We start from the raw sequence: 16,276 nt of genomic DNA on the forward strand, positions 1-16,276 counted from the left end.
CTTCTTGGGGTTCCTGCCAAAGCAGAACTAAAAATAGACTGAGCCGACCCGTATTACCTGCTGAGAGTCTATTTTGAAAGTGGATGTTTCTTCCTAATAGACTATGTCACGACTAGGTGTCCCCTAAGGTGACCATCTCATGTTAAGTAAATGGAGTCAGTCAGATGAAATCACCTGTTTCTGTGGAGTCTGCCTAATTCTAAGAGTGGTGCCCAGCCTCCAAGGATGGCAGTCATGAGCACTGTGACCTCAGGCATCAGGCAGAAAGACCATGTTCTGTCTGTTCTAGTAGGACATGCAACCTGAGAGACCACTCCAGGATGAGACGCCATGTCTTCACCCCATGCGGCTTCCCTTCCACAAGCAGAATTATGAGAGGTTCGAGGTTTGTGTCATATGTCTTCAATCCTGGAGTCCCAGAAATAGAAGGTAGTCAGGCATGTCTGGGTTTCAGCATATGAGTTCCCTGCCAGATATTCCAGAGACATAAAGCCCCTCACTCAGGGATGACATTTTAAGAGAAAATTTGGGGAATAGGTTTAATGAACATACCCTCAGAATTGTTTTTAACTTAATCAAATGGAGGCGATGTTTCTGGATAGGTAGCCAGTTGCAATAAAGGCGTCAAAATCCTTTACTGTATTGGAAACTTTGCCCATATTATTGCTTATCTGATTTCTCTTACCCTTGTACTTGATAAAATATTAAAAGTGTAGATAATGAGAATAGCATTCTGTAGTGAATTGACAGTTTACCAAATACTTCACATAAACAGCCCTCCATATCTTTGGGTTCTGCTTCTGTGGATGCAGCCAACTATGGATCAAAAATATATTTTTTTTAAGTTACATTATTACCAATGTGTACTATGTAACTTGGCCTAAATGGTTGTGGGGAACATAAACAGATATTTTTTCAATACAGTATAACCATTATTTACATAACATACACATTGTATTAGGTATTATAAATAATCTAAAGATGATTTAAAGTATATGGAAGGATGTATGTTAGGTTACATGCAAATACTATGCCAGTTTATAATAAAGGGCTTGAGTACCCAAGGATTGTGGTATCCACAGATACGGAGGTGCGACTTAGTATTAGTTTACTGCTTTTAGTTTTCTTTTACTCTTCTGTTGTGTTGTTGACAAAAATAGGACTGAGAAGAATTAAAGGATACTTTTATTTATTCTATTCACACTTACCTGGTTCCAGAAAAATTTCCAGGTAAGTGTGTAACGAAGATAAGTAAAGCTGTGATTTAATTCAGGTCGTTTGACTGATTCCACACTCTTTCCATCGTCTCATGAAGCTTGCCAAAGAATTTGTCAGCATATATATCAGGAGCCCCCAACATAAACATCACACACAGAATGGCTTTTTAAAACCATTATCTTATTATCTTGCTTACTTCATCTGTGCGGTGACTCACTAGTTGACTCATTATATGTAGGAAATCTGAAACCAACAGAAGTCAACATTTTAACATCAAAAAGTCAGCCAACCCAAAGATCTAGACTCAGAATTTTCAGCACAGGTGATATAATTTCTCCTTTATGAGCAGTTGGTATTGGCCAGGTAACCTTAGCTTTTCTAGGAAACAGGAAGCAACAGGGTCCTGAAACTCATGAGAATCCTGCTAGTTGGCTTGGCATTACAGGGATTTGCCTAAACTAACTCCAAGCCATGTCGAAGATGAAAGCTGTTACTAGCTTATCAAAAGATTATATGATAATGAAGCGGTAAAATCTAATCGCATCAGCCCACCATACTAGGTCACACTTCATTTTCCTATTCCAGTCCAGTAAATTCCCTAGAAAATCTTTAGTCTCTTAATTCTAGGCCAGTATTTCTCACACACTACAGTTTAAGGAGGGTTGAATATAAATGAGTAGCCACTGAGTTATTCCTCTAGAAGTATCTATCACAGTACCTGGCACAAGGTAGGTCCTCAATATATGTTAGGTTTTTCTCACCCCTGGTTAGTCTGCGATAACCCAGATCTGGGTCAGACTTCTGATCTACAGAACTGAGAATTGTAAGACAGTAAATTAGTGTTGTTTTGTCAGTAAGTTCGTGGTGACGTGTCACAGCAGCAAGAAAAAGAAACTAACAGATATTAACTACAAAAAGTGAACTCTAGGTGTTAGACACATTATAAAGGTAGGCAACCAGTCAGCAGTGTGAGGAAAAGGAAGGTGTTATAGATGATCTTTATGGATCCTTATAAGATGGGCAATTGTGGTAAGAGACATCGAGAGGAGGGGCAGAGTCCTACTTTTATTTAGCTCCTGAGAAGTTGCAAGAAGATTTTTCACCCCTAGTCTCATTCACCTGGATAGCCTTGCATAGCAGACAAAACAGGCATCATTAGTCCTAGCTCGGAGACAAGGAAATAGGGAACCTGCAGCCTTAAGCAACTGGCCCTCAAGGATGGCAAAGCAGGGATCAGAACTCATTCTGATGATGCTCTGGCTCCCAGTCCAGTGCTTCTCAACAATAGATACATATCAGATATTCTGTATCTGTTTAATCAGACTATGTCAGGCTTGCCCTTTTGTACCCTGTATTTTAGTGATGGAGAAGAGAGCTCGATTGGCGAGGGAGAGAGAACCTAACATTTACTGGGCACCTACCTGTGCCAGGTGCTATGCTAGATGCTTCACATTCCCGTATCTGATTTTATCCTCACAGCAAACAGCCAGATACAGTGACAGCCAGGTTCCCATTTTTCCCACCAGGCAACTAAGTCTGAGAGATACAAAATAATTTGGACAAGTTTCTTGCAGTAAGTAAGAAAGAGGCCAAGAATGGAATCCTGGTCCATGTCCAGGACCCCAGGTCCAGAATACTCTGCAGGGACACCTGGGAGGGGGCTGGAGGGGAGAAGGAAGAGGACAGCGAAGTATATCAAGGATGTGTGGCCAGTTGCTTGCCTCATAATCAGTTTATTCTCCACACTGAATAGACATAGAAACTAAAATAAAAACAATTCAGTTACTTTCTCAGCAGAGTAAAAACAGAGACCTCGGTCCCCTGAGTCCTTTGCTGTCCCATCTCTGCTCCATCTTCATTTCAGGGACTTCCCTCCCTAACACATCAAAGACATTATCTGTTCTCTCTCTGCTCTTTTCTCTATTGTCATCATCAGTCATTTAATTGCCTGAATGTTTTCGAGAAAGCGATTATGAGGCTGGTTGACTGATTTCAAAAACAACAGGCTAATTATGTCCATATGATGGATGAGACTCCAGGGGGCCACAGAGCTGGACTGGCAGAACCGACAGCAAACACCGAGGCGCAGTTTCGCTGACCCTCTGCAGGGCTGCTGCGGCTGACAGCGATGGGGTATCCGGCAGCTGGAGAAACAGTTCTGGGGTAGGACTGGGAGCAGTCCAGGGAGCATCTTGGTTTCACACTGTCTCCACCCTCCCAGGTAGGGAGGCTCTAGTCAAGGCAGAAAACTACTGAGGGGGAGGGGTATTTAGAAACAGATGTAGCAGAAATATCCAACTGCCATATAACTGTCCACACAGAGCCAGCCCTGAGAGCTAAGCTCAAGGGCAGCCAGGCCAGCCTGACTGGGGAGACTCGTGGGGTCCTCGCCAGTTGTAGATCAAGGTGGGAGACTCCGTCCCAATGCTGCGTCTCTTGTACAGCCCTCACCTCCTTGTGGCCTCAGGAACCTTGGCCTTTTTCTTAAACTGAAGTGAGTTTTTTGCCTAATGAAAAAATAATGAAAAATAAAGTGAGAATTAATCTAATAATGACCATCATTGCTGAGGAAACTCGGTTCCTGTGCCACATCTGTCTTTTCTATTCTTACATGGTGGTTGTGAGGGTTAAGTCATAGTTGAGGGGCAGTGTTTAACACAGGGTCTGACATGTAGAAAGCTCTTAGTAAACATTGGCTACTCTTATTGTAATGAGAAGTGGAATGTTCTGGCCTGCAGTTTGAATTTTTACCCTTATTCCCAGCCACCGAAGCCAGTAGAAAAGGAAACGAGTGTACACATCCAAAAATTAAATACAGAGCTGGGATGAATGAGAGCTGGGGGCTTTCTTAGATGTTCGGCTGCTTGCTGCAGAGCGTGGGGCGGGCCCTGCACCATCACATGCCTCTTGGGGTCTGATAGTGCCTGTTTATTGGGCCCTGATGACAGTCATGAACAGAGCATACTTTCATGTCATCCAGGAGCAATGCTCCGTGTTGTCTTCCCAGGCTTTTCTTTTTAGGTTTTTGAAGCCTTGTAACCTTGTTCTCAGTGATTCTGACAGCATCCATATTCTACTGAAATGAGGCAAAAGTGGTACTGACTGTGTGGCCTGGGCCAGAGAGGCTCTCGGGAAAGCACAGAGAAATTAGTGTGATGGATTTCCAAGTCCCCTTGGAGTCAATGGCTTTAATTGTCTCCCTGACCTTCCATGCTGAGAAGTAGTAGGTATTTTTGGCCACTTTGTAAAGCAGACCGGACTTGCAGCCCAGAGGAAGCTCTGGGGTACAAAGAGCAGGAGGCACGAGACCTTCCCCCAGTAAATCTTCCCAACTAACTCTAAAGGCTGTGGTGCCATCTGACCCCTATCATAGGAAGGGTCCTTCATCAGCTGGCAGTCAGGGTAGTCACCAAAAAGGCCGTCAAGCTGCCACAGCACATCTCCATGTAAGTGATGAGTGGTGTGTGGTGATGCTTTGATAAAGGCCACTTACCCACCGTGGTCAGTAACCACTAGAATTTTAAGATCTTACTTCTCAGTCTCAGATCTTACTATTAGTAAAAGCAAGCTGGATAATGCCAAGATAGGGCCGGTTGGCATTAAAATGTGGTGGTGAAATTCTTGGTGCTCATCAACTAAACCCAATGAAGCCACCATAGGCATTCATTTTCTATTTTAACAAATTAGTACAATTTTTTTCAAGCGCTTTATGGGTCAGATAGATATAGAATCCTAGCATATTAAGTCACAATTGACTTGACTTCATGGAAGTCGATAGAGACACAGAGAGGTAAAATAACTTTACTAAGGTCACACAGCCAGAGCTGGAACAAAGTCCTTAGCTAGCACTCTTGTCACTGCACCATCCTACATCCATTTTCTTCAACATGAATTTGAAATTGCCAATTTCATTTTACTGATGAAGAAATCGATGCTCTGGGAAAGCGAATAATCTGCCAAGATCAGACTAAGTTAGCAAAAGAGCGAAAGCTTTATGATTTTCAGGATTTATTTCTGAATCCATTTCACAGTTTATTAAGAGAGCATCTAGACAGTATAACAGAAATTTAAAGTATTAATAGAGATAACTATTTTTTCTGAATTTTATGACGTCGTTGAAAGCCGCTCTAAAATGATGAAGTAGATGGGTTCAGACTCCAGCAGCGGTTTGAGTCCTAGCTCTGCTGTTTACTAATTGTGATGTTAGGCAAGGATTTAATAAAATAATGCTCAGTTTAATGTTCAGTACTTACAAGTTTGTGTACCTCTCAACTTCTGAAGTGAATACACAAAGTATAGGTCATAAGAACTTCATCTCCACATTCATCATTTCAGATACTTGCAGCAGAAAAGGAAAAAAAACCAACTCAGAGCAGCTGATAAGAAATTTCACTGACTGGCCTAAGTGGAAGTTTAGAGACAGAGCCAACCACTGGATTGAGTTAATCCCGTGGCTCTGCTCACTCTCCCCACCATCCTCTTGCTCCGTGTTTCAGCTTCGCCTTCAGGCTGGCAGCAAGATGGTGGCTACAGTTCTGGGCCTCACATCCATTCCCTACAGTGTCTAAGGAAAAAGTGAGAAAGTTTCTTCCCGCCCTGGTATTCGTGAAGCAAGGATCCTGAGATCACCTTTGATTGCAGAACTTGATCACAGGTCAAATCATGAACCAGTGAGTAAGACTAGAAAATAAAATGCTGACTTAAGTCAACAGAGCCCACTTTTGGAGTGGGGTTGCATCAGCTTTCACCGAGGATCACAGGCCACAAGGGAGAGCGGTGGATATCTCTGCAATTCAGGATTCTGTTAAGAAGGAAGAAGGGACAAATGAATGCTGGATATGTAGTCAGGAATATTCATTATGCCATGACAGTCATCATCTTCGGCATCTTTCATGTACTCAATGGTTAGCATTGAAATGTAAGCCGTTCTCGCCCTTCATGTTCAGAGGGAGAGTAGAGGCCAGAGCTGTGTCCTGGGAACTGCGGAATTTGCTCTCCGTGCCCTGTGTACGTTACCTAATTGGCCAGAGCAGTTCTGCAGTAGGTGCTTTCTGCCTTCAGTGTCTTGGTTTGGCAAGAGCTCTGGGTTGGATCCCAGCAGACCTCAGGAGCGGCAATGCTCTTTCACTTCAGTGCTTCGGGAAAAATTAGAACTGGATCTCTCTCAGGTCCTGGCTACTGTGGGTACGTTCATAGCAGCTTGCTCACTGAGACCCTCAAGTCTGACTTATGACTTTGGAAAAGGAGTCAAGTATCCTCAACCCAGGGCTTTCTATCAGTGGTAGTATCATAGCTCCCCATTGCTGCTGTAACAAATTACCACAAACTTGGTGGCTTTAAAACAACACAAACTTGTTATCACCCTGTTCTGAAGGTCACAAATCTAAAAAGGATTAGTAGCATTGCATTTCCTTCTGGAGGCTCTAGGGGAGAATCCATTTCTTGCCTTTCCCAGCTTTTAAAGGCCTGTGTTTTTTCACTAGTGGCCCCTTCCAGTAGTTGTATCAGTCCAGCCTCTGCCTCTGTCATCATATGTTCTTCTCTGACTCTTACCCTCCTGCCTCCCTCTTATAAGGCCCTTGTGATTAGTTTAGCCCATCTGGATAATCCAGGACAATCTGCCTAACTCGACATCTTTAACTCAATCACATATGCAGAGTGCCTTTTGCCACATTAGACTTCCTAGTATTCACAGGTTCTGAGAATTATGAGGTGAACATCTTTGGGGAGGGCCATTACTCAGCCTCCCAAAGGGAGGAAGAAAGCAGAGGTCAAAATACACTTGTTTTTTTTTTTCCACTTGAAAATCATCTACCACCTGTTGTTGCCTCGAGAGCATTTACAGCATACCACAAGCTGACCTTATAATCGCCTAGAATTTAAAAATAAGTGTATGTAATTTAGATGCACACAATTTTTTTTTCCAATTGTATGAGCATTGTGAATTGCTTTCCAAGTTTAAGCTAAGTACAGTGCAGTTTTGTGTGTTCCCTTTCCTCAATGACATCAGACTTTTTCTTCCAAACTGACCCAGATTTAAGAGCACACTCACAAAAATGTAACACCAACATAGGTTTGGGAACCTGTGAACTACAGAGATTTGCTTTGCCAGCAGCCAACATCTGCTCTTTGATAATAAGCATGCACTCCATTGCATAATGGACACTTGGACTCTGATCTAAATTTAGAGATGAAAAGAAAAGACTTCAGACCCTTGTAGCCTAAAAATTTAAACCTATACTATGAGAGTAAATGACCTTTCTTTTATTGTAGTTGGCACTGCAATGCTGGTAATTTGACTATTTAAAAAAGTTGTACCAAATATTGTGGGTAATGCTAGAGAATTTTCTTTTAAGTTTCACAGAACAGTGGGCTTGGGTTCTAAGGTCCAATATCAGGTCACTGAACGGCAAGTGTAAGAAAGTAAATAACTTAACAATAAATCATACCTGGGCTCCCAAACTGATGTACTAGGGCTAACTCTGAAGACACTCATCCTTTCTTCTTCTGTGGAATGTCTGACTTGCCCAGAAATTATATAATGAAGTAGCATTTTTCTTTTAAAGTGTCTTTCAGGCATCAAGACTTCATAAACCATACAAGGCCTTAGAAATGTTTTCATTCTGCGTTAGCCCGAGCAATCATTTAAAATGCAGTTTCTAGATCATATATTTGATATAATTGCCTAAATGCAACTCTCCCTAATTACACTAATTGCAGAAGTGGCGTGAGCTAGAATGTTAATAATAACTTCATAAATGAAGCCATTTATCGTTTCCACGGAGGCCACGTGCACATGATTAGCTTCCCTAAGGCATCGTTCTATCTCATAGGGTTTATTTTATAGCTCAGCAGAAAACAAGTATTTGGTTACACAGATTTCTTTCTTTCTTTTTCCTTTTTGAAAAGAACACTGTAGCTTTTTAAAAAATTCCATGAGCTGAACCATCTAGTGCAGCGGTCCCTAACCTTTTTGGCACCAGGGACCGGTGCTCCTATGAGAATCTAATGTCTGATGATCTGAGATGGAGCTGAGGTGGTGATGCTAGCGCTGGGGAGTGGCTGCACATACTGATGAAACTTCCTCACTTGCTGGCTGCTCACCTCCTGCTGTGCGGCCCGGTTCCTAACAGGTCATGGACCAGTACCAGTCTGTGGTCTGAGGGTTGGGAAACCCTGATCTAGTGCACTCAACAAGGTCGTCTTGAAACAGGTAAATCAGTGGGTAAATATCCTATAGTCATAACAAAGATTGTGGAAGCAACTTCATTACATGTCGTAGAGGTTCTAAGTGGAGTATGTGGCGGGGGGCACAGAGTGAGTGAAAGAGAGCAGGAGGGGAGGGAGATGGGGCCATACATTATGGACATGGAAGATTTAAGCTTTCTGCCTCACCCTTACCCTTCTCCTTTTTTAGTCGTTGAAGGGCAGCATTTCCAAAGATGAACTTAGGGAGGCAACAGAAATGAACTCATTATTTAGTTGTAACTGTTTTTAATGTTTGTATCTCTCTTTGGTTAAGAAGGAGGTTCAAATTTATCTTGAAAATTGACTTCCTTTGCTGTTGAAACATCTACTAAAATTGGCAGCATTTCCTCACTGATACCAGAAAAAAAATAAAAGTATATACAACAGGGACCGTGCGGTGAGCCATCTCTCAAGGGAAAATGGCATTCCAAATTAGTCATAGCAAAGGATGTTTTTTTCCCATCGGATCATTTCATCCATCCCTTGGCAGGCTCCTCTTCACTTCATGATTGAGCTTTTCCTTCCCTGCTTCTTTAGTCTCCATGTAATGGGGACCTATTCTAGAAATAGGAAGAACTTTAAATAAGAGACCCATTGAGTAAAAAAAATAAGAGAGGAAGGTCTTACCATATTTCTTCTGAATGTAAGTATTACTATAAATTTGCACTTTCTAATGATTTATTCCCTAAAAATCTTGGAAAACAGTTTTGCTCATTATTTTTTATGCTGTATTTCTCATTAAATGCTGCACATGTATATATTTAGTTTCTCCAACTAGGCTGCTGTGGGTAATAATCATGTCTTGAAATCGTTTCGTATAAGGTGCTTAACTCAATGTTGGGCACGTAACAGAAAACACCTTTCAGTTAATAAGCTCATTTAGGAGGTAACTCAGTAAGATGAAGACAGGCAGAAACTTGAGGGTGAGATCTGTGCTGAGGCCTAGACATACACGGACTCGAGAGCAAAGCCTTTTGTAGTTGACAGTCCTGATTTCCCATGTGAATTGAAGGGTCAGCTAATGTCAGTGGCAAGTAATTCTGTAAACCTGACCCTACCCCAGCCTGTAGCTCACCTTTCCTCTGTGCACCCTACTGCACTGGCACCAGAGCAGACTAAAGAAGGCCACCCAGCCTCTGTGTAGAAGATACCCAGCTCCCTCCTTTCTCTGAAAATGACTTATCTTAAACCCAAATTGAAGACAGAAGCACGTAGGGCCCTTCAGGCTGGCGGGAAGCACTTTGGGAGTGAACGGATAATGACTGGGACCCTTGCTGACTGCTAGGATTCCATTTTCAGGATGATGATTCTTTAATCCTCTCTTATTTCTCAGTGTGAGATGTCTTACTCTTCTTATACTCATGTATGGGCTACCTCCCCTCCAGAAGCAGAGAAAGCTTCTTCAGCTGCAGCTTTCATGATCTAGGTCTCAGCTGCTTGATTGGAGTCACACAGGCTAATGGAACAGGGTTTCATCTTAGCTAGAGGAAAAGCTTCACCTTTCATTCACGGCCATCACTCCCATGTCAGCCCTTTCGTGCACATTAGTGGTTCCCAAACTTTTTGGTCTTGAGACCCTTTCACACTCTTAATAATTATTGAAGATCCCAAAAAGCTTTAGTTTATGTGGATTATATCTAGCAATATTACCGAAGTAGAATTTAAAACAAATTTTAAAACAATTTTTAATTCATTTTAAAATGATAAAAGCCATTATGTTCCATAAATAACATACTTTTGTGAAAAACAAATAAATTTCTCAGTACAAAAAAAAAAAGGATGAGAAGAGTGACATTGTTTTACATTTTTATAAATCTCTTAATGTCTGACTTAATAGAGGATAGCTGGACTCCTATGCTTGGTTAAAGAACAGGAATAAAATTGGCCACAAACAGATATATAGTTAGAAGAGTATTTTAATAGCTTTTTCAGATAATTAAAAACTCTTCTTTAATACTACATGAAAACTCAACAAGTAGTAGTTTCTCACAAGTTAATTGCCATGTGGAATCTGAAACCATATTAAAGCAATTTTTATATATATAAAATTTGGGTTCTATAAAAATCCATTGGTCTGTTTTGCATATTGAATGGACCTTTGAATGTTTTTGTAACCCCGTGAATTTAAAATAATTAGGAAATTGTTGCCTCACCAAGTTATGCAGAACTTCCAGAAGTTGACATATTTAATTATAAAATGTCTTTTAAATCATATTTGTTAATATAAACAATTTAATAAGAACGTCTTTATTGGGAAGCTGTCAAACTCACAATGGCAGATAAACATTTTCCAAAATTCTGGTTTTCACTTGGAACAGCTCAAATAGGGCAACAGATACTATCAGTTGTTTTCTTTGAAGTGGCAGGCTTCCTTTTTTTCATTTTTAAGAAAATACCTGTCAGTTTCCCAAGTCTGATTAACTATAGTTTGTCTGTGATTCTTTTAATTAAAAATGTTATTCCATGAAAAATCACCTAGGTTAGCTCACAGCTCAATCACACCAGTGCCGTTCCTCAAGAAAGCCACTGCCCTTTGACATACAGCAGGAGTGTTTTAAGCATATGTCCCATTTCATCACACAGAATATTAGACAGATGTATACTTAAGAGTTTATTATTAACAAAATCCATAAAGTTTACATTTCATTGAGGACATTTTTATGTGAAAACCGGGCATTTTCCTGGGGATGTGGCAGTGAAGACTGGAGTTCGGTGCTGCCGACTTGATTCACACCAAGGCACCAGCAGTTGTACCCACCCTTGCTTTTGCACCATTGATGCAGCCATCAACACAGTGGAAAAAGGCAAATGCCATCTTAGCATTGCTATGAAAATACATTTGACCTTGAGAACTTCCTAACGGATCTTGGGGACCCCAAGGGTCTGTGAACCACACTTTTTATAATTACTGATATAGATAGTTAAGAGTTAACCTTTATAAAGCCCACAATATGTGCCAGACGTGGTTATATGCATTGATTATGTTAATCCTCGGATCTACAGATATACAGAGAGCCTACTACCTTCTAGAACATGTGTTCTTTTTAACCTCTTGGCCCTGGTACATTTATGCTGCTCTGCCTCTGGTTCATGGGAGCTAATTAAAATCTGAGGAATTTTCAGTAGCATGGCTACCTAGGGGTATAAAGCTCTATTTCCTGAGTTTCAGAAGTGTTTAGATAATTATAAATTCATCGATTCAGCCTGGGTTTGCTTGGTGGGAGCTAGGACTCTAGCATATGTCAGGCCACAAAATACTCTGTGCTTTTCAGGGCTCATGAGAATGTTTCTTCCCCTTCCCCACAATTTTCTTCTCATTTCTTTCTTATTCTTTCTCTCATTTTTTGAACCTCAGTCTCACATTTGGAAACCTTGATCATCAAGAAGGACCTTAAATGTCATGCCTCCCATCGAATTACGTCTGTCCATTGATGACACCAATAACCCAACGATGATGAGTCTTGCTTTTTCTGTCACAGTCTCGGGGTCACATTTTTTTTAACACAGCCTTAGCTTGGTCATACACATATTTATTTATTTCATTTTCTTATTCTTACCTTGAAGGCCAGCCTGGACAAAGAACCTATGGGGCGTTTCCTGCTCCATCCTTTCAGGCTAAAGGGCTGTTTCCCTTCCCATTTGCCCTCAAGTGAGGTGTTTTGCTGTAAATGTTCCATTCTCTAGACTCTGAATGTTGATTGGGATTTTTAAGTCATTGTGAGGTTAACAGCTCACCCAAATCCCGAATTAATCAGAAAGCCAGGTTAAGGAAAAGCTAATATTCACTTGGTTTCATTGTGACTCTGTAAAATTCCCTGTTAAAAAGAGGATAGACTTGGAGCTGATTAACAGTTCTGACTTTTGCTTTTTAAGCGTGGCGGGGACTGTGACAGCATGCATTTTTTGCAGAGAATTTGCTTGTTAGTGGTGAGAACTTTAACTCTTTCGGCCCAAAATACAGGCTAAAGAGGGAATTGTACTTACAGGACTATAAAAACTTACATTGGGTCCAAGAGTGTCTGTTTCTGTCTTGGTTTTATTTTTTTACTGTGAGTAGTAACTAAGAGAAACAGGATCTTTTACATTTGGCTACTGAGGAAACAGGTTCCTGAGAGGAACCCAGTCTGGCCCATAAATACCTTCCCCCCTCCACCCCCAGAGGGTTCAAATATTATCTAACCTAACAGCTATTAGTCAGCAGTCCTTGCCTAGTGGGATCTCTTAGGAACATCTTTTAACTGTGCTTCTCTCTGCCTTCAGTATCCTTTTTTTAAGTTTTTCAGCTTCTGACTCTTGTCTGAACCTAAAATACCCACAGGGTTGATAGACACAGCAGTAAGTTAAATGAATTCTTTACATCGAGATCTCTTCTGGAGCTCTATTTTTATATCCTTATGATGAGCCAAGACTGTATTCAGAGCAGACATCTGCCATCTAGTATATGGAGGTAGAAAACTAGATTATTAGAGATGGCACAGGCTACCGAAAGCACCTATCTGAGGTTATTCCCAGTCCTTTCACTGATGGACTGCGTGACCTTCATCATCCCCTGAGCACCGCCTTTATCACCAGGTCTGAATTAAGGATCTTGACGCCATCCATACTTTGCAGGAATGCGATAGGCAGAGCCAGACTTGGATGCAATTACTATTTAAGAGCAGCTTTTCTCACCTCTGTCATGGTACCTTCCGGAAGTGTGTATGGCACGGGGAGGGGTGAGCAGTGCCTTTCCAGCCCTTCTGACAGGGTCCCCTTCTACTTTGTCATCCTGCTCTGACTTCCCACTCCCTTCTGATCATTCTTTCACACCAGTGCCCATCAGCCCCTTTTTAGGGCCATTTAGTCTAACCTCTGAATGTCCCACAACTGGTACACGTCCCACTTTAGCGATCTTTCCTTTACCTATACAGCCAGTGATATTTCTCTGCAATCAGTCTGAGCCCTGAGAAATTCTGAATTCAAAGTCACACTGGTTTTTCTCTCCCGGTGCTTGTGAAAGTTTTTCATGATGCAGTGTCTGCTGACTCCTACCAGAGATCCGGTTAACACAGTTCACTATGCGATGGTCAGATTGCCAGCTACAAAGCCTTTAGACCTGATAGAGTATTAGTAGTTGACTTCACTCCATCTCCCAATGAACGTATTTTTTGTTTATGTCATTTAAAATAATCTTTTATGATTCTCAAATCAACAGCATGGCCTAAGCAGTTCGTAGATTCTAGTATCTTTTAAATACTTGGAGATAGTACGTACAGTAGAGAAATTCCAGTGCTTAATGTTATTTTTCTCTAAAGAAGCAGCATTCAGTGACTTCACCCACCCGGAATTGGTCACTCTCTGCTGTCTCCCACAGCACTTGCACATACTCTTGTTTTAGTATTCATTACATGGTGTTATAAAGATAAAATTTGGTTTTTATAAAATCAGTATGAAAATGTAAACTTCTGGCCTGCGAGCACGCTGAAGGCAAGAACAGTGTCTTTTGGGTCTTCTGTTTCCCACATCTATTCAAACGTTATTTAATCAAAATAGAATATTTAGTACCGTCAATTGAAAATTGAGATATTCTTTTCCTGTGGTATGGCTCACGTATGTGTCTTTTGATAACATAGTCTACTTCTCTGCACGCCATATCTCATCCTTAAAAAGAATAATTTTTTAACCTTGACCAACTAATGATGGGTCTGATCATTAAATGAAGTAGCTGAGGTGCCTGGGACGGCCACGGTCCTGATCCTTCCTGTTGCTTTTCTAGCCACGCTGAAGGAGCTCATCTCCCAGACGATGATTCGCTGGGCCCAAGAGGACCAGATCCAGGACGCAGAGCTGGTCCGGATGATGTTCACGCTCCTCCGGAGGCAGTACGACAGCGTCGGGGAGCTGCTGCGGGCGCTGCGCAAGACCTACAGCATCAGCCAGGCCTCTGTGAGCGACACCATCGGCCTGCTGGCTGCCCTCGGCCAGATTCGCTGCCTCCTCAGTGTCAGGATGGGCAAGGAAGAGGAGCTGCTTATGATCAATGGGCTGGGGTAGGTCACCCATAGTTCAGTGCAAGTCTGTCAGAAGAGCTTCAGGTGGGAAAACTGGTGTAGCTTGCTGTCTGGATGGTCCAGAATCAAATCATGCACAGTCTTCGTGTGCCCCCTCCTGTGGGCCCTCCTTGTGGGAGGACATCCTTGCCCCAGCAGTCACATTTGATAAACTGAGAGACCAGACTACCTGCTAATCAGGGTAAAGGGCCATTACCAGAAGAAGTAGGGAGGAGTCTTGGAGAAAAACTTGAATTTAACTTGAATCTAGATAGCTTCAGGGAAGCAATGAAAAAGAATCCAGGGAAAGGACCCGTGTGTTCAACCTAACAAGAGAGAACACTTTTGAGCACTTCCATATTTGACCGGAAGCCTTCTGAGACTTCCCTCTGAAAAGTTACTGCCCGCTTCCTTCCTTCTCTCAGCGCTGTCCTAGGGAGTCGTTTTTGTCACTTCTGAGACACCTTGACCCACAATAATAGCTTGTGTCTCTTCCTTAGAAGCCATATTGTCAAAAGAGAGCATTTTTAGATGTCAGAAAGATTTCTTTTAATTATATATCGAAGCACTTCCATTTTTCAGATGAGAAAACCGAGGCTCCAAAAGGTTCAGTGACCAGCCCACGATTCTACTTGTTGAAAATAAAGAACTGTAACTGCAGCCTTTCTGCTGCTCAATGTTCCATCCCAGCACCCTTGAGCCAGCAAACTAGATGAGCATCTACTGCCAAGGCCCAGATAGGGACCTTGAGAATACCCAGGCGGGGCGGCGGGGGATGCACACATTCCTCCAATTCATTTCCAAAGGGAATCTTCTAATAGAAACGAAGAGACTTTTAGGGGAAGAGAAAAAAGCTACCGACCTCTTCTCTCCCTCAGCCCTCTCAGTAGACATAGCAGCAGTGATACCTGGTGGTGTCTTCTCTTAACAGCTAGAACACTTAGGGGCAGGTGCATGGTGGGGGGTGGGGAGGGGAGGGGTGGAGAGTAACCACACTGCCAGGCTTCTTCACACAGCCCAGTCACAGGCATCCTCTGTCATTGGATTTGCCTGCAGCTTTATTTCGTGAGTCTGAGAATCAGCTTAATTTGTGAAACTGGGTGACTTAAAAACATCATTCTGTTTTCATTCTGTTGATAATTTCACTGGTTTTTGAGGACCGCTGTCCCAAAACATCATTGGTACCTAATATACAATTGTCTTAAGGGTATAGCACCATCACTTAGAAAACTGAAGTCCCTCGAGACATTGATACAAGGACAAGTGAGGAAAAAAAAATAGAAGACCCTGAGTACCTGGAGGAAGAAGAATCCGGTGATTTAGGCTGTCTTAAAACTATTACAAGTAAAAGTACCTGGGGCAACTGTTTAATATGTCATTAAAAGGAAATGTTTCAAAGAGAAAGCAAGTGCTTAGTAGAAATAAGAGCACAGAATATTCCTATGAGCGTTCCGACTGACCTTGTGCTTTATTATCTTTGCAGCCTGTCACATTTTACACAGTTAGCATGTGTGTGCATTTGTGCGTTCTCATTCTTGAATTTTCATAGCATTGAAATAAGGGAGTGCTGAAGTCTCTCTCTGATCCTTACCCTAGAGACATAATGAACAACAAGGTGTTCTACCAGCACCCCAACCTCATGCGAGTCCTCGGCATGCACGAGACAGTGATGGAGGTGATGGTGAACGTGTTGGGTGCGGAGAAATCCCAGGTAATGCTGCAGGGAGAATTTAGACAGAACTTGACCCCTGAGCAGGATCTCAGGTGACTTGTTTACCACC

At 42.0% G+C, this 16,276-nt stretch overlaps 1 protein-coding gene across 1 annotated transcript in view; it reads left to right on the plus strand.

Moving 5' to 3' along the window:
• The window catches only part of RYR3 (ryanodine receptor 3), a 466,421-nt gene that overhangs the window by 318,734 nt on the left and 131,411 nt on the right, over positions 1–16,276 (plus strand). Inside the window, 2 exon segments of the mRNA XM_039843988.1 lie at positions 14,222–14,495; positions 16,092–16,206. Coding sequence (XP_039699922.1) covers positions 14,222–14,495; positions 16,092–16,206 — 389 coding nt within the window.

Source organism: Pteropus medius, unplaced genomic scaffold, assembly GCF_902729225.1.
Source record: "Pteropus medius unplaced genomic scaffold, Ma_sr-lr_union100, whole genome shotgun sequence".
NCBI lineage: Eukaryota > Metazoa > Chordata > Mammalia > Chiroptera > Pteropodidae > Pteropus > Pteropus medius.